The sequence below is a fragment of the Carcharodon carcharias genome, chromosome 4 (genome assembly GCF_017639515.1).
Source record: "Carcharodon carcharias isolate sCarCar2 chromosome 4, sCarCar2.pri, whole genome shotgun sequence".
Taxonomy (NCBI): Eukaryota; Metazoa; Chordata; class Chondrichthyes; order Lamniformes; family Lamnidae; genus Carcharodon; species Carcharodon carcharias.
In genome coordinates this window covers 186,223,860-186,243,331 of record NC_054470.1, presented here as the reverse complement: position 1 = coordinate 186,243,331, position 19,472 = coordinate 186,223,860, and the positions used below count along the sequence as shown (strand labels likewise).

Sequence of the window (19,472 nt, the reverse complement as noted above, 5' to 3'; positions counted from 1 at the left end):
TCCTTTCCCTTCCAGAAAAAGCAGCAAGCTGGTGGCGACACGCGATGCATGAGTGGCCATTAGTTCTGGCAAAAAACGTAGCAGTGTCACTCTTAGTGGCCTACCCCTACCTTACCACAGCAACTCTAAGGTCCACTCACTACAAACCAAGCAAAAAGCTGCAACTTCCAACCATGTCTGCAAGCTTGTGCATATTTTCTTCCTTCCTTTCATTCCAGGACAGTTGAATCTGCCCCACAACAAAAACAGGGTTGTTTCTACATCACCAGGGCTCTTCAGGCAATAATTCAGAGTCAAGTCTTAAAATGCTTGTGAAATGAATAGTATAAATGTGCCACAAGCAGCAGCACAGCCAGAAGGCTGGGAGCAGGTCACCCACCCACTTGGACACAGGTGTGTGATCTGAAGTGAACAGAAAGAGAGAGGAAAAATCCATGCAAGGGTTTGAAGGTGTACTATCTATTACTTGATCGTCCTGCCATTTAAGTTCAACTAAACAAGGAGCAAATATGAGTTTGTTTTTAAAAACATTCAAGTGAGTGGAATGTTCGAGGTACCAGCATCTGCAACATTTGACACTCAATTGTGCAGATGTTGTAAATTCAACTTTTAAAAGTTTCCTATTTTGTTTGTGCATGCTGGTAGCTTAGTTCTTAAAAAGGTCAAATGTCTGCATTTCTCTTTCCCTTACACGTGCACACAGACACATACAGACGCACACAGAGGTGCATACACACTTACTTCACCTATCTCTCTCTTTCAAACATGAAGTGTTGACATAGTTGGTGTACACTTTATTTTTCTGTTCATTACAGCATTTGCTTTCAGTGACTGAAACAGCCATCCTGTCAACTGCTCAGGAAGAATAAAAATGTCCAGAAAAACTTACAGAGCTAGTGTCACATCAGGTGAGGAGGTAGTAGCATAGTGGCGTAGTCGTGTTGTCACCGGACTAGTAATCCGGAGACCCAAGTTAATGCTCTGGGGACCCGGGTTTGAATCCCACCATGGCAGATGGTGAAATATGAATCCAATAAAAATCTGGAATTAAATGCCTAGGAAGGAAAACTGTCTGGTCTGGCCACAGTAAGGTGGTTAACTCTTAATGCCCTCTGAAATGGCCTAGCAAGCCACCCAGTTGTATCAAACTGTTACAAAGCCTAAAAGGAATGAAACCGAGCCACCCGGCATTAACATGGGCACTTGAAACGACAATGGCAAACTTGACCCTGCAAAGTCCTGTTTATTAACATTTTGTGCAGAAACTTGGAGAGCTGTCTCTCAGACTAGTCAAGCAACAGCCTGACGTAGTCATACTTACGGAATCATATCTTACAGATAATATCCCAGACACCACCATCACCGTCCCTGGGTATGACTTGTCCCAACGGCAAAGATGGCGACACAGTGGTATAGTCGGTAGGGAGTTGCCCTGGGAGTCCTCAACATCGACTCCGGAACCCATGAAGTTTCATGGCATCAGGTCAAGCATGGGCAAGGAAAGCTCCTGCTGATTATCACGTACGCGCAACCCTTAGCTGATGAATCGGTACTCCTCCATGTTGAACACCACTTGGAGGAAGCACAGAGGGTGGCAAATGCGCAGAATGTATTCTGCGTGAAGGACTTCAACGTCCATCACCAAGAGTGGCTCAATAGTAGCAGTTCAGGCTGAGCTGGACGAGTCTTAAAGGACATAGCTGCTAGACTGGACCTGCTGCTGGTGGTAAGTGAACCAAGAGGGAAAAACATACTGGTCCTCATCTTCACCACATATGCCTGCCTGCCACATATGTCCATGATGATATCGGTAGGAGTGACCACCAAGTCCTTGTGGAGACGTAGTCCCATCTTCACACTGAGCATACCCTCCACCATGCTAAGTGAGTTAGATTCTGAACTGATCGAGCAACTCAAGACTGATGTGGGCCATCAGCAGCAGCAGCAGCAGAATTATACTCAACCACAACTGTAACCTCATGGCCCAGCATATCCAACACTACTACAATGACCACCAAGCCAGGGAATTAACCCTGGTTCAATGAAGAGTGCAAGAGGGCATGCCAGGAGCAGCACCAGGCATACCTAAAAATGAGGTGTCAACCTGGTGAAGCTACAACACAGGACTACTTGCATGCCAACGACATAAGCAGCAAGTGATACAGCTAAGTGATTCCACAACCACAGATCAGATCCAAGCTCTGCAGTCCTCACTGGACGAGGAGGCTCCACAAGTATCCCCATCCCCAATGATGGGGGAACCCAGCACAGCAGTGCAAAAGATAAGGCTGAAGTATTTGCAACAATTTTCAGTGGGTGATCCATCTCGGCCTCCTCCGGAAGTCCCCAGCATCACAGATGCCAGTCTTCAGCCAATTCGATTCACTCCATATGATATCAAGAAACGGCTGAAGGCACTGGATACTGCAAAAGCTATGCACCCTGACAATATACTGGCAGTAATATTGAAGACATGTGCTCTAGAAATTGCCGTGCCCCTAGCTAAGCTGTCCCAGTACAGCTACAAGACTAGCATCTACCCAGCTATGTGGAAAAATGCTCAGGTATGTCCTGCAGACAAAAAAAGGACAAATCCAACCCAGCCAATTACTGCCCCATCAGTCTACTCTCAATCATCAGTAAAGTGATGGAAGAGGTCATCAACAGTGATACCAAGCAGTACTTCCTTAGCAATAACCTGTTCAATGGTGCTCAGTTTGGATTCTGCCAGGGCCCCTCAGCTCCTGACCTCATTTCAGCCTTGGTTCAAAAATGGACAGAAGAGCTGAACTACAGAGGCGAGGTGAGAGTGACTGCCCTTGACATCATGGCAGCATTTGACCCCTAGCAAAACTGGAGTCAATGGGAATCAGTGGGAAAACTCTCCAATGATTGGAGTCATATGTAACACAAAGGAAGAAGGTTGTGGTTATTGGAGGTCAATCATCTCAGCTCAGTATATCACTGCAGGAGTTCCTCAGGATAGAGTCCTAGGCCCAACCATCTTCAGCTGCTTCATCAATGTCCTTCCTTCCATCATAAGGTCAGAAGTGGGGATGTTTGCTGATGATTGCACAATGTTCAGCACCATTTGCGACTCCTCAGATACTGAAGCAGTCCATGTCCAAATGCAGCAAGACCTGAAAAATGTCCAGGCTTGTGCTGACAACTGGCAAATAACATTCGTGCCACACAAGTGCCAGGCAATGACCATCTCCAACAAAAGAGAATCTAACTATTGCCCCTTGGCATTACCATTGCTGAATCCCCCACTATCAACATCCTGAGGGTTACCCTTGACCAGAAACTGAACTGGACTAGCCATATAAATACTGTGGCTACAACAGCAGGTCAGGGACTAGGAATCATATGACGAGTAACTCACCTCCTGACTCCCCAAGCCTGTCAACCATCTACAAGGCACAAATCAGGAGTGTGATGGAATACTCTCAATTTGCCTGGATGAGTCAGCTCTGACGACACTCAAGAAGCTTGACACCATTCAGGAAAAAAGTAGCGCACTTAATTGGCGCCCTATCTATAAATATTCATTCCCTCCACCACCAACACACAGTGGCAGCAGTGTGTACCATCTACAAGATGCACTGCAGGAACTCACCAAGCCTTCTTAGACAGCACGTTCCAAATCCACGAACGCTACCATCTAGAAGGACAAGGGCAGCAGACACATGGGAACACTACCACCTGGAGGTTCCCCTCCAAGCTACTCACCATCCTGACTTGGAAATATATCGCCATTCCTTTACTGTTGCTGGGTCAAATCTTAGAACTCCCTTCCTAACAGCACTGTGGGTGTACCTACACCACATGGACTGCAGCAGTTCAAGAGGCAGCTCACCACCACCTTCTCAAGGGCAATTAGGGATGGGCAATAATTGCTGGCATAACCAGCAATGCCCACATCCCATGATTGAATTAAAAAAAGGTGTCAGCCATGGCTCAGTGGATAGAACGCTAGCCTCTGAGTCAGAAGGTTATGGGTTCAAGTTCCACTCCAGAGACTTAAGCATATAGTTTAAGATTAACATTACCAGTGCAATACGAGGGAGTCCTACATTGCCTGAGGAACCAACATTAATCCAAAGCCCCATCTGCCTCACAGATGGACATAAAAAATCCCATAGCACTGTTTCAAAAAGGAGCAGGGAAGTTCTGTATATTTTTCAATCCATAGACCAATATTACTCAGATTATCTGATCATTATCATTTGCTGTTTATGAGATCTTGCTGTGTGTAAATTGGCTGTTGTGTTTCCTACATTATAAGTCAGAATACTTCAAAAGTATGCCATTAACTTTGGCATGTCCTGAGGTTGCGAAGTATAAATGCAAGTTTTTATTTTTATTTTTATGAACTTCTAGTTGAGACAATGGCATAATGGTAATTTCATGGGACAAGTAATGCAGAAGTCCTCGTTAATACTCTGGGGACATAGGTTCAAATCACACCTTCGAAGCTTGCTTTCTGTTGCAGACTTGATATCAAACCAACCAGGTTGGAATGTCTATAAAGTTGAAAACAACCCAACTTTTAAGTACAGGTACCAATATCAACTGCTGTTGGTCACTGCCAAAATTTTTTTTTAACCATCATTATGTGGTTGTGGTGTAGTTTGGCTACAAATACACGATCACCAATATCCTAATCCCTTTCATGCAGTTATGCAGAAACCACTGGAATGGGTTGTTGGTTCCAAATATCTTTGCTGAGGAAATCACATGCTCGTGTCTCAAACCTGCCTGATCTTTGCTGACTACCTTTATCCACATAAATCATTTTGCTGGGAGTAAAAAAAACAGCTGTGATCTAAAGCCACACTGTTTAAAAAAAAGAAAAATTGAGTAACTATTTTCATGCCGTTGGGATGAATCTTAAATCTAGCCACCCACCTCAGGTTCTGACAGCTAATTAAACACTGTTCTAAATCTCAAATGAATAGCATAATTGCCAAAAACAACAACGTTCTCTTTTTGTACAAACTGTTCCACTTGATATGGTAAAGTGTTGGAACAAAACACAATAAATATGGCAATGATCCAATTCACTTAATTCTCATTACAAGTCCATCAAAACTAGAATGATCCAAAAGCAACTTAAAACGTTTGAAAACATTGCATGGATTTATATTTGGTCAGATTTTACCAAGCTTGAAATTATTTAAGAGTGGGGGAAGAATTAATAACAAAATAGATGTATATGGATTTCTGCAAGAAGCCCAAATAGCACTTTTGGCACCACCAAAATGCTAAAACCCTCAAATTTCTGCAGGAAGATAACTGGCCAAAGTTCCCATGCAAACTGTACACTACTGCCTCAAAGTAAAGCAAAGTGGCTTATTATAGTCCGTATCTTAAATTGTGCCATGCTTAAATGGTAAGAGATTTGGACTGCTTTATTAGAATTCTGACTGTCCGAGTAAATGATCTAACTTGTTGTATTGATAGAGATATTGGTGTTGTCATCCTAATTTAGTATTTGATTCCAGGGACAAGTACTGGACGAGCAGAACCACCATTATAAACTCTTGTCAATTAAAACTGACTTCTATATAGACCCATCGATAAAATTTTGCTGGCCCAAACCATAAATACCAGTACCAATTGTCAATGCAGAATTGGTAGTTTATCAGCCATCACTATCCTGACCCTAACCAGTCTTTTAACTTGCTGCTATGAAGTGCCTCCAAAATTGCAAGGTGTTTCAAGGTGCTTCACAGGAGCATTAGTTGACAACATTTGATACTGAGCTACATGAGAAGAGTCTTCCTTCGCCCCATCACTGGCAGCCATGCCTTCAGCTGCTGAGATCCTAAAGCTCTCTTTAAATTCTCTCCCTGAATTCTCTGCCTCACTACCTCTCTCTCTCACCCTTTAAGGCAGTGCTTAATGCCTACCTCTTTGACAAAGCTATTGGTCACCTGGTTTAAAACATCCTTCTGTGAGTTAGTATCAAATTTTGTCTGACTGCACGCCTATGGAGCACTTGAGACGTCTCACCTTAAAGGTGTTATATAAATGATAGCTGCTACTCTTGTTAAAGTGAGTTTTGTCACTTTTATCCCAAATGGACCACCACTGAAATCAGCCCAGAATGGAAGGTAACTGAAGCAACCATGTTTAGAAACAAATGGCATTCCATTTAAACCACAGATTAAGGAGGTAATTTGTCCTTAGTTTACTGCTGTGACACCAGCTGCTTCAGCAAAAGGTCTTTTTTTGAGGTGTTTAATCACTGCAGGAAGTTCTGAAATGCCAGGAAGAAAAAAAAGCCTTGAATGATTCTATGTTTCTGCTTCTCGTTAATGACGACACATTCATTTGTAGTAGTTATACAGTACTTGAGGTTTTAAGTAGAAACCAGCTTCAATACGAATAGTTTTAAGGAATGTTATACTAGTGTAAGACATCACATCACAAAACCTAAATCCACCTGGATTTGTTTTAAATGGCTCATCCTAGTTTCTAACACAATGGACCTTTTATATTTTATGGGATTGTGCACATGTGTGCGTGCACGTGGAAGTGGCGGGGGTGGGGGATGTAGCAGAGAGGCCTGAACAAGTCAGGTCCTGTGAAATATTTCTTTTAAAATCTATTCTCTTCACTGCCTTCACCTTCAGTATAATGCTCACATTCAACTGTTTCATTTGGTAAAGTACAACTTACTACTGAAGACTTCTTTTCCAGTAGTTTGCAGTAAAAGCAAATTTATCTGACCATGTCCCTGTCCCATAATAATGCACATTTGCCAGTAAAAGGGTTACACATCCAGGTGGATCTTCAGGAATATCAATAAGCCTCACAAAACATCTGACCCACCGCAACTTTCCAAATGTAATCTAAAACCAGCCAAATTGGACCATCTCTCCTAGCAGCTTTCTGGTATATTGCAGGCTTGATTTACTTGTGTTGTGATCAATGAACTATTTCTAATAGTAATACAGGACCCAACAACTTTTCAAAAATAAAATGGCTGGGACATCTGTCAGGCCAGGTGAGCTCATTTTTCTCTAAGCCTGTCCACATTACATTTGGTATTCACCAGTAAGTGCACATCTTGAACACACCTGCCCCACTACTTTTGGTCTGTAAAGAGTTGGATCCTCCAGTTTGCAGCCACCATGTCCCAATACTACGCTCAAAGCAACATGTTTAGCGAGAGCACAGAAAGGATTGTTTCTTTGGTTCTCTCGAATGTAGCTGATTTGTTTTCATTAACTGGTAACAGTGCTCTGCTGCCTCATATCTGTGATGAACAAGAGGAAACAAAGCCCCAACAAGCTAATTAATTGTGGGATCTGATTGCAGCTTCGGTCACACGTGCATTTCCAATGGTCAAAATCCAAAGATGCTGTGGCCCATTTCAGCATCTGGACCAAATCAGATGATATTGGTTAAATAATAATACATATTTGGATGGAGTATTCTCCTGGTCTTTATGTCTCATTACAATATCACAAAATTCATTTATGCACTGCACTAAAGGTGGAGGGTGGGGGAGAACTGGAAGCAACGTTTTGTATTTACATATTAACTGATCAGGTTTCAAAACATATCAAAGCACTTTGCCTAAGACTCACTTTGAAGTGCAGCCACTGATATCAAGGAAAGTTGGCAGCCATTTTGGGCACAACTAAGTGACGAGATGAATTGCAAATGTAACTGCTTATGGCGGCATTGGTTGAGAGGGCAATGCTGGTCACAACAACAGAAGACCGCTCTATTCCTCTTTAGAAACACCACAGGTAGGGACCTTGAACATCCATCCAACCCACAGGGAGAGGCAGATTAAGGCCTTGGTCCTTATGGTTTCAGCTGAAGCAAATCACCCAGAAAACTATGTAAATATTGCATTAAAAAGTCAGCCTGGGTTGTCCTGCTGTGGAGCTTTAACACAACCTTCAAACATGAATGTGTGAATAATGCCCACCATTAACACACAAAGCTAAGAGCCCTGATGTGGAATATTTTTAATGGCATGCTTTAATTTTTTGATTCTACAAATCATTGTATATATATATGGATATATATATCTATATGGCAACTCCAGATGTTAATCTAGTAATCCAAAATTTAACTACAGTCTTTGTAAAGAAAAACAAGATGTAGTATTTTTTGTATTACCAAAAAGTTCCATGACTCCATAAAAAGGTTCTGCATATCACTGAATATCACCATATAACCAAATTGTTTTAAAACAACCTAAGAAGCACAGGAACAGCAAAATGAAGGTAATTCTCAGAAGAGTCAGAGGGGAGATGAGAGACTTTTTTAAAAAAAGTGAATTGCTGTGATCTGGAATGCACTGCCAAAAAGGGAATGGAAGCAAATTTCAAAAGGGCATTGGGGAAATACTTGAAAAAGAAAAATTCACAGAGGTACTTGAAACAGCAGGAAAGTAGATTGGATAGCCCAGGCTTGGGCTGACAAGTCGCAAGTTAGATTCACGCCACATGAGTACCAGGCAATGACCATCTCCAACAACAGATAATCTAACCATCGTCCCTTGAAATTCAATGGCATTCCCGTCGTTGAATCCCCCACCATCAACATTCTGCGGGGTACCATTGAGCAGAAACTGACCAGGACCAGCCATATAAATACTGTGACTACAAGAGAAGGTCAGAGGCTGGGAATTCTGCAACAAATAACTCACCGCTTGACTTTCCAAAACCTGTCCACCATCTACAAGGCACAAAGTCAGAAGTGTGATGGAATACTCTCCGCTTGCCTGGTTGAGTGCAGCTCCAACAACACTCAAGAAGCTTGACATCATCCAGGGCAAAGCAGCCTGCTTGATCGTCACCCCATCCACAATAATGATTGAATTACTTACTGTATATACTAATGTGAAGCAGTAAGTGTTCTTCTCAGACCCACAGAGGACAGATTTGTCTCCTATTCCTAAACACTTCTTTAGACCTATGTAAATAATGGCAACACTTAAAAATAAAATAATGCTTCAGGGCTCCGCATTAACAAATGCCCATTTGCCTAAAGCAACTTTTATTTCTTTTGTTGGTGACCACCTTGTTTCTCCTTCCACCTTTGTCTGCTCCCCATCTGATGTTCCACAACACTGCATCCTTGGTTCCTCCTACTTGTAATCGATGCAATTACAACTTGCATTTTTGATAGTGCCATTAACATGGTAAAATGTCTCAAAAGGCTTCGGAGATGTTATCAAACAAAATTTGGCACTGAGCCACGCAAGGAGACTAAAAGCTTGATTGAAGATATAGGTTTTAGGAGTTTCTTAAAGGAGAGAGAGAGAGGCAGAGTGAATTCTGGAGCTTGGTGGCTGCCAGTGGTGTAGCAATTAATTCGGGCACACACGAGGACCTTGAATGATGCAGAGGTCTTGGAGGGTTGTAGGGCTGGGAGATGTGACAGAGGGAAAGTCAAGGCCATGGGGGATTTGAAAATGAGGATGAGTATTTCAAAATTGAAACACTGCCGGACAGGGAACCAATGTAATTCAGCCACCATGCTACCCCACAGCAATATCCCTCACGCCATATGATTAGCTTTTGTATGCGTGTTGATGAGTACCAAATCATTGAAACACTCAGTTACTATAATAGATGACTACCTACTCAACAAGAAGATCCTTTGGCCCATCATGCCTGTGCTGGCTTTTGGAATTTTAAACATTTATTCATTCACAGGATGTGGATATTGCTAGCTAGGCCAGCATTTATTGCCCATCCTTAATTGCCGTTGAGAAGCTGGTGGTGAACTGCCTTCTTGAACCAAATGCAGTCCATGTGGTGTAGGTTCACCTACAGTGATGTTAGGGAGGGAGTTCCAGGATGTTGACCCAACGACGTTGACCCAACAACGTTGAAGGAATGGCAATATATTTCCAAGTCAGGATGGTGTGTGACTTGGAGGGAACTTGCAGGTGCTGATGTTCCCATGCACCTGCTGCTCCTTCTAGGTGGTACAGGTTTGGAAGGTGTTGCCTCGTTAAGTTCCTGCATCGCATGACCTCTTGAAAGAGCTGAACACTTTCCTGAATGGTTTTGTCTCACAAACCTTTTGTACAATGTGGTACACACTACGGCCACTGTGCATCAGCAGCAGAGGGAATGGATGTTTAAGGTTGTGGATGGGGTGACAATCAAGCGTGCTGCTTTGCCCTGGATGATGTCAAGCGTCTTGAGCTTCCCCAGCCCCATAAACCCTTCAAGATCTCTGCAACACTCAAGCATCTCACTACAAAAATTAATTGCTACACCACTGGCAGTCACCAAGCTCCAGAATTCACTCTGCCTCTCTCTCTCTCCTTTAAGAAACTCCTAAAACCTACATCTTCAATCAAGCTTTTTGTCTCCTTGAGTGGCTCAGTGCCAAATTTTGTTTGGTAATGCATCTCCAAAGCCTTTTGAGACATTTTACCATGTTAATGGCACTATCAAAAATGCAAGTTGTAATTGCATTGATTACAAATAGGAGGAACCAAGGATGCAGTGTTGTGGGACATCGGATGGGGAGCAGACAAAGGTGTAAGGAGAAACAAAAGAAATAAAAGTTGCTTTAGGCAAATGGGCATTTGTTAATGTGGAGCCCTGAAGCATTATTTTATTTTTAAGTGTTACCATTATCTACTTAGTTATAAAGAAGTGTTTAGGAATAGGAGACAAATCTGTCCTCTGTGAGTCTGAGAAGGACACTTACTGCTTCACATTAGTATATACAGCGAGCAATTCAATCATTACTTCCCTCAGAGCAGGATAAGCAATATTGACTGTTAGCCTCATGCCAGCCTAACAATTACTGAAACCGCAGGGTAAAATGTTTACTCCATTTAATCTACTTTTACGGATAGATTTTTTTCACTAAAAGTCACCGCCAATACTCAATTCAGACAGAACTCCACAGTACGTTGTTGCAGTAGCTTATGTTATAATACACTGTTCATGCTACTTCTTCCTTTTTGGATGGGCAGGTCTCAGGTTAGTTCCCCCCATTACTTGCACTGTTCAGTAAAGATTTTTTTAAAATCTGAGCAAGTGGAGAAAATGACATATCTACGAATGTAGGTGAATATACTCTGGAGTGAAATCCATGGTTGTGTTTAAAAAGTAGGAGTCTCAGATGCAGAGCCAAAACAAAACATTCTAAGAACTAAAATTCAGAGGTATTGATTTCCATATATTTCAAAAAACAACTTTATCCAGCTATGCTCTGATTTTGCCAGGATCACACACCATATTCTTCCAGTAAGGAGATTGTTTACATGACTCAAGATTTCCATTGTTTATGCAGTGAAGAACGATGGACTGAGCCTTGCACATCAACAGAAACCAGTGCCCTTGGTAGTAAATTTATTTACACAACTGCCTCATGACCTCTTGAAAGAGCTGAACACTTTCCTGAATGGTTTTGTCTCACAAACCTTTTGTACAATGCATGCAGCCAGGTTTGCTACCTGTAAAAGTATGCAGTTAGCTTTATTGCTTTAAAGTCTCTTCAAATACCTCCACCATCCAGCAATTTTAAGCCACTCACTGCAGCCAAACATGTGGATTTCAGTTTCAAAGTCAGCAGCGCTCAGCCGACCAACCAGATCATCATGGGATGCTTGACTGCAACTTTTTTGTAAGAATGCTATTCTCCCAAATGAATTTGACGTCTTCAATGTTACATCAAGTTTGATGGCTTTCTGAATGAATGGATTTCTCTGTGTGGTCCTGAGGGCCCAGTTTCAATTCCTGATCTGTGCCTACAACTGCGGAAATACTATATTTGACTTCTGTTCTCCAAGGATCTTGTGGGGTGTGGGGGAAAGGAAGCAAGTTCCTCAGTCACTGCATGGTCAGGTATGCTGGAAATTGTGTCAGCACCTGAATACAGGGATGAGCCTCTGCTATGTTGCCACTATCACCTCCCCTGTCCCATGATTGGACAATGATACATACAGAAATACACTTCAATCCTTTTCCAATTGGAAGAGGTAATACATATTAAATAAATATGCATACTTGAAGTAAACTGAAAAACATTTCCGATTCATTACCAAGGCCATCTATATCCACCTCCCCAACATCACTGGTCTCTGACCCTGCCTCAGCTCATCTGCTATTGAAATGCTTGGCCATGCCTTGGTTATGTCTAAACTTGACTATTCCCAATGCTCTCCTGCCCAGCATCCCACCATTCACATTCTAAACATGAACTCATCCAAAACTCAGCTGCTCATGTCTTAAATTATGCCAAGTCCCGTGAACCCATGCCCTGTGTGCGCTGACGTACCTTGTCTCCCAAGCTGCAAAGCCTCAATCTTAATATTCTCATCCTTGTTGTCATATCCATCCATGGCCTCCCCCCTCCTTGTCTTTAAACTCCTCCAGTCCACAACCTTCAGAACTGTTGTCTTTCAATACCATCCTCGTGCATCCCTCATTTTTGTCTTTCCACCACTGGCACCATGCCATCAGCTGCCTAGGCCCAAGTACAGGGATTTCCTCCTAATCTCTCTGCCTCTTATTTTTATCTCCTCCTTTAAGATGCTCCTTAAAAACTACCTACTTGTCTGAGCTTTCAGTCTCCTGTCCTCTTACCTCATGTGGCTCGGGGTCAAATTTTGTTTGATAATCATTCTGGAGAAGCACTTTGGGACATTTTGCTACATTAAAGGTGCTATATAAATACAAGTTGTTGCTGCACAGATGTTTAAAATGTGAATATTTCTTGGAGATTCTGTGCTGCACTGATTCTGAAATAATTAAATTGATATGCAGGCATCTCACAAACTCTTCATGTTTGGCAACTATAGCAACAAAACTGAGAATTCCATTTCTAGAAATGTCCTTTCTTAATAATATAAATTCAGGTCGTACCCAAGCAGTCAGCACACCTGCACAAATTGCCAATAACAGCCACAAAAATATGTCTTGTCTGTCAGTGTTGAACTTTTTTAAAACAAAAAGATAAGAAAATGTTCCAAGACCTGAGGGTGAAGATTTTGGTTAAGGTTGAACTGCCACTACTTCCTTTCAATTCATTCCCCGGCCTTCCACTTTGAAGTCAGAATGCCACGGGGAATTTTGAATCATCAGTGGGCCATTTGGACAGATTCAAGCACCAGCAGATTGCTAAAGTCCTAGCTGAAATTTCCAGAAAAAACTACCTAGAATGAATTTTTATTAAACCTGGTCTCCCATTTTTCCAAGGGAGAATCCTGACAAGTTTCCAACAACAAACTGTGGCACTTAAAAAGGGATACTTAAATATCACACCAATTTCCAATTTACACTGCTACCCTGCAGCAAACACTGTTACCCTGACTCCTCAAAGTCTGTTCACCATCTACAAGGCACAAGTCAGCAGTGTGATGAAATATTCTCCACTTGCCCGGCACTTCATCCACCACATTAAGCATTCACTCCCTCCATCAAAAACGCATAGTGGCAGCAGTGTGTACCATCTGCAAGATACACTACAGCAATTTACCAAGACATCTTCGACAACACCTTCCAAACCTGTGACCTCTACCACCTAGGAGGACAAGGGTAGCAGATGCATGGGAACACCACCACCTAGAAGTTCCCCTCCAAACCACGCAAAATCCTGACTTGGAAATATATCGCCATTCCTTCACTGTGGCTGGGTCAAAATCCTAGAAATCCCTCCCTAACAGCACTGTGGGTGTACCTGCACCTCATGGACTGCAGTGGTTCAAGAAGGCAGCTCACCATGCTTCACCTTCAGGTACTAGGCAGAAGCACAAGTGGATCTCCTTTGCTGCTGAAACAGTCAGCAGATAAGTATTATTAGTGACGGTGAGATTCACATGTTTCCCATCTGCTGTGTTTTTTAAAATGCAAAAGCACCAATACACATTATGAAGAGAGCTCCCAAGCAGCCGCACTCAAACACAGAACTGTAATCTCCAAAGAGAAATCGCTCCACAATTTACATTTGCCCCTGGGATTGCTCTCAGGAGGCCAAAGCACCAAAAATCCCTGATGGTTAAAAAAAAGGAAGAATGCAACAACAAGCTTTCAGCAGACATCTTAAAATGCTGAGTCCTCTAGGCTACAATAGCTGAAACTTCCACTGGTGACCTGCAAAACTGTTTGTAAAAACACATTACTGAATGCTCAATTTCTGCCAAGAAGACAATGTAGTCTAGAAATTATTGTTTGTGATATTAGTGCACAGGAGCTTTCAAATATTCACATCAACTTACGACGCCTGCTATTTTAGCAGAGATGCTGGAAACGAATTGTTGTAAACCACCATTCTGATTGCACCAATACAGGATGCCAACTATTCCCGTGCTCACATTGCCCACAGTTTCTATCTAGGCTTGTTTAAATCGACTGATGCAAACTCAGATTCCACAGTACATGCAGATTCCCAAGAGAATCTTTCCAGCCATTGGCACAAACGCATTAGGATATGTCCCTACACTCTCTGGATGCCCAGGGATCATTTTCATCAGGGCTATACAAAGAACTCAGGTATTACACAGGCCAAAGGAATTTTCAAAGTCTGCTTGCACACAATGCTAAGTCTGGGAATGGCACACAAAACAACTTAATTCTGAATTCAACATTTTACCCACAAAAAATGAATGGAGAGGTGCTGTGTTTCTGGAATAACGTAATGCCAAACTTAGCTGTAAGGTCAGGGGTGCTAAACCCATAGCTCTTTCAGATTAAATTAGGCATGGAGCAATTTGACAGATTTGAAGCTGCACTAAAGCAGGTTCTGATGCAATAATTGAATAACACTATTGACCCATCTCACTAAAAATTGCAAACCCTGGCACATGTACATACACTCGAAGAATGAGAGACTGGGTTACTTTCCTCAGGGTAGATCACACATACTGGTTACAATATACATCAACACATCTTATAAACTCTATAACTTTGAAAAAAAGAAATGTTTCTGACAAACATGAACTGCAGCAGCAATGAGCATGAATTGGAGTTTAGCAGTATTCAAATATTGCATGCCTCACATCTTTAACAAATTGCCTCAACACACCGGAGATTGGCAGCTGCAAGCCATGCTCAGGTTTTTACATGAGCTTAAGTGAATAGTTCCTAATGCACTCAGTAGTCTATTAACCATCTGATAGATAGTGCTATGAGAGACACATATTAACAGTTACTGGGAAGTAGAGCTAGATCAGCAATCTTTGCTGAATTTATGAGTTGCTTTTTTTTTGATTTGGCATTCATAGTTTCACTTAAAACACATTGAATTGCGAATTACATTTCTCTATGCAAAACAAACAGAAAAACAGTAGCAGCTTACTGATGAACTGATTTGATTAGGTGGGTGGGCGGGGGGTGCATATTTACTATTTAGAACAAGGCTACAACAACTCTGCGAGGGATGGTTTATGTTGAAACTTCAGCAGGAGAGATTTCCATTTCTCAGATTGTCACATCGCAGTATAGACTGGGGCACGAGCTGACTGCAAAGCAAAACGATCTAATAACGCAAGGTAGCATGGAGGTGTAACACCAGCAAACAATTCATAAAAGTCCCAAGAGGATGGGGTGGGGGTGCGGTTGAGGAAGTCCAGCTCATAAACATTTGGGTGCAACATAAACAGGCTGGAATTTAATGCAAGTGCATGAAACTGTCACTCATGGTCTGTAAATACTTAGATTTTAAAGTTAATGCAAGAGAAGAACTGCACGTTTCGCCACGCAAACACAGAATGTGCTCCTGGGCAGAGGAGTTGCAGTGCCAGTTAACTAGTGTAAATAGGGCACTGCCTGGCTTAAAACCATACTGCAGCTAGAATATGCAGCAAATGGCTTGTGGGGACTTCCTGCCCAAAATCTGGCTGTTCAAATTCATACAGTGCTGGAACTAACCCTGACAAATATACGCACCAGGACCAGAAATCTGGGTTTAGTAAAGTTAAAAGGTTCATTACTATCAGAGCCCTCCTGAATAAACATTTTGAACTAGCAGTTTTTCTAGTAGAGAAGTATTTCTGAATAATCATTTGTCCAGTTACTTGCAAACGTCTCAAAACGCAGGAAGCATTTACAAATATTTACAAGTGACACCTTAATACCAAAATAACGAGGGAATGTTAAAGTTTCAACATGCAAACACTTTCATTCATCGATGTTTTAACTTAATTGTATTCACATTAACGCCTTGCACATGAAGACCAACTGTTAACCTACCCTGACCGGGGGGCTACGTGCCTGCACTCGGTGAATGCTCTGAAGATCCCGCAACGCAGTGCCACAATTGATGGTAGTAATGGCCCCATCACCTTGTACCCTGGCCGTACCACTGACATTGTTATTACCGTTGATGCTGCTGCTGCCGGGCCTCCTCGGCCGATGTTTGATACCGTCAAGCAGTCTGACCAGCAAGATATTGGTGGGGAGTTCGTCGACACTGCAGTCCACCAAAGTCCGGCATTCTGGGCAGCGCAGTTCACTCCTGGAGTTCAAGATGCCCTGCAAACACCGCCGGCAGAAGGTGTGCTGACATGGCAGCACTTTGGCCGTGGCATCCAGTCGCTCTAAGCACACGGGACACTCGAGCAAGTCCAGTAAAATGGATTCGTCCATTCTGTCTCGTTCTGCTTCCAAAGCTTCAGTCCGAGGCAGGTCTCCAAAGGAACCTCATCACAACAAAAGCTCCGCTGAATGATTAGCAACCTGATACCCTGCCAAGCTCGATCACGTCACATCCATTCCCTTTCACTTCAGCTTCAATTAACTATTTCAAATGCAAACAAACATGTGTAAATAGTGGGATACATTGGAATTAACACAGTACAGAATGCACATTAAGGAACTAGAGCTCCTGGCAAAATCTGGAGGACAAATAAAGTGATTGATTATTCTCCCCCATTTACTGCAACATGCACAATTTGTTCTTTTTTAAATTTACAACTAAAGAGGTCCCCTCTAATACAGAATCTTTTAGCAACAGAATAGCAGCACTAGTAAAATGGTTCCAAATATTTTGTCATAATGCAATACTTCCATTTCTTTGTCCAAAAATAAACAAAGGATCGGCATCTTAAAAAACAATATAATTTACAGGGTTACAGGGAGGGCAACGTAAATAGAACTAACTGTTTAGTTCTTTGAGAGAGCCGGCAGAAGCACGATGGACCGAATGGCCTCAATCTGTGCTGTATGATTCTAGGATACACTAGAGCAGATCAATCTGACTCGATTAATCAGCTGACGGACTAACACTCGCATGTACAGCAGAAGCTATTTACCCAAGTGAAGGCGATGCGAATGTGTGTCACTGATTAATATCACGGGTATTTCAAACATTCCGAGAGAGTCTATCACACCCCCACCGTTTCAAAAAAGGTCCAATCAAGTTATTTCTTAACTGCAGCGCTACACAGCAATGACGCCAGGGTAAATTATGCACTCTCCAGTTTGGGAAAACAACCAACCACCCGCAAACCGCCGCAGATTATCCCGCAGAGCTAGTTCAAGCAACTGAATTTTTATGCAGTTTTAAAACTCTGTGCAGGGGTTATTGCCTGCAGATTATCACGTAAAAGTACAGAAACGCTGCGGTCATTATTTGGTGATCGTATTTGCAACATCCCAAGGTGTTTCAACATTGAAAATCTCCTCAAGGAGACTATTTGAACCAGGTCCCCATTCATTCACCCTGGGCTGAGATGCGAGCAGTGAACAGCCATGACTTTGCAAGCGTTGAGTACATTACATCCACAACAGAAAGGAAAAACGTTTCACTACACTGGACTGTAATTTGAGCAAACTGCGTTTTAGGGAGGTGGGGAGAGCAAGAATTTTATCCTGAAATTATTCTTAAACTCATGGAGTAAAATCACCCACAATCTTCTAGGATTGGGAATTCTGAAAAAAAAATTAAAAGCTTGACACTAATGTGCCTGCTAATCATCGGAAAAGCGCGATTGTGTTTCAATCTGTTCTTTCCTCTCTGGGTCTGACAATCTTTCAGCAGAGCCCTGGAGCTGCCAAACGAGCTGTCCCCCGGGATGTGGGGACTCTGACAGACTGGACCTTGTCCCATTCGGATTTCTTTGTCACAGAGTTGTATCTCGCTCAATGGCAAATGGTGCGGGCATAAGGGGATTATAACAGGCACATTCAGCCAGCGAGGGTTGTGATCCTCAACTAACAATTTAGCAAAGGCAGACAACTCTCAGCTACAGTAACTATGAGGAGGGAATGAAGGGGCGGGGGGGGGGTAGGGTGGATGCGAGAGGGGGATGAAGGGCAGGGGGGCGAGAGGGAAGATGGGCAGGGGGGATGCGAGAGGGGGGATGGAGGGCAGGGGGGGTGAGAGGGCGGATGGAGGGCAGGGGGGGCGAGAGGGGGGATGGAGGGCAGGGGGGGCGAGAGGGGGGATGGAGGGCAGGGGGGGCGAGAGGGGGATGGAGGGCAGGGGGGGCGAGAGGGGGGATTGAGGGCGGGGGGGCGAGAGGGGGGATTGAGGGCAGGGGGGGCGAGAGGGGGGATGGAGGGCAGGGGGGATGCGAGAGGGGGGTGGAGGGCAGGGGGGATGCGAGAGGGGGGTGGAGGGCAGGGGGGATGCGAGAGGGGGGTGGAGGGCAGGGGGGATGCGAGAGGGGGGGTGGAGGGCAGGAGGGCGAGACGGAGAGTGAAGGGGGATCGGGGGGTGAAGGGGGATGGGGGGGTGAAGGGGGATCGGGGGGGTGAAGGGGGATCGGTGGGGGTGGTGTTGGGGATCCCAGGCCGGGGGGGGGGGGGGGGGGGGGGGGTTGGTGAAGGGGGATCGGGGGGGGGGGGGTGTTGGGGATCCCAGGCGGGTGGGGGGGGAGAGTGAAGGGAGATCGCGGGGGGGGGGTGGTGCCGTTGGGGATCCCAGGCCAGTGGGGTGGGGGGGGGGGGGGTGAAGGGGGATCGGGGGGTTGGGGATCCCAGGCCCGGGGGGCAGCTCTCCGCTCAACCGCCGCCCCTAATCCCACCCCCCCACTGTCCACCCGGGGACCCCTCCTCCACCCCCCCCCCAGACCCTCTCTAACTCGCCTCTCCCTCCCTCACTCACTCTCCGCCCGAGACCCTCTCCCTCCCTCACTCACCCAGTCAGTCAGTCTCTCTCTCCCTCTCCTCCGGAGCCGCCGCCACCGTTGCCAGGCCGCCCAGTGAGCCGTCTGCGCAGGCGCTGCGGCCCGAGTCCACGTCTGCGCACTCGGTGCGCGGGGCTTCAGTTGTTGGTGTAACCAGCCCTCCGTTGTTGCTGTATTGGCTGCCTCACTTTCACCCCCCAAACTAGTTCAGAAGTTTATCACAATAGTTCAAAGGCACCTGATATCTGTCTCACCACGCAGCTTGGGGAATCTGACTTTTTCTGTCATTTAATTTATCAAATCACAAACGAATTTATAAATGACAGATTGATAATTTTGCTGCAGTATCAGACTTGCTCCAAAGATATAAACCAAATGCTGGTAACTGTCCAATCCAATAAAT

At 44.0% G+C, this 19,472-nt stretch overlaps 1 protein-coding gene across 2 annotated transcripts in view; it reads right to left on the bottom strand.

Moving 5' to 3' along the window:
- sh3rf1 (SH3 domain containing ring finger 1) overlaps positions 1-19,143 on the bottom strand; it is a 192,868-nt gene extending 173,725 nt beyond the window's left edge. For both annotated transcript variants that reach the window (XM_041187064.1, XM_041187065.1), the window contains exons 1-2: positions 19,082-19,143; positions 16,191-16,737 (exon numbers count right to left, since the gene is read on the bottom strand). In XM_041187064.1, the coding sequence (XP_041042998.1) occupies positions 16,191-16,586 (396 nt within the window). In that variant the 5' untranslated portion in view covers positions 16,587-16,737; positions 19,082-19,143. The remainder of the gene's footprint in view (positions 1-16,190; positions 16,738-19,081) is intronic.
- Between the last annotated feature and the right edge of the window lie 329 nt (positions 19,144-19,472).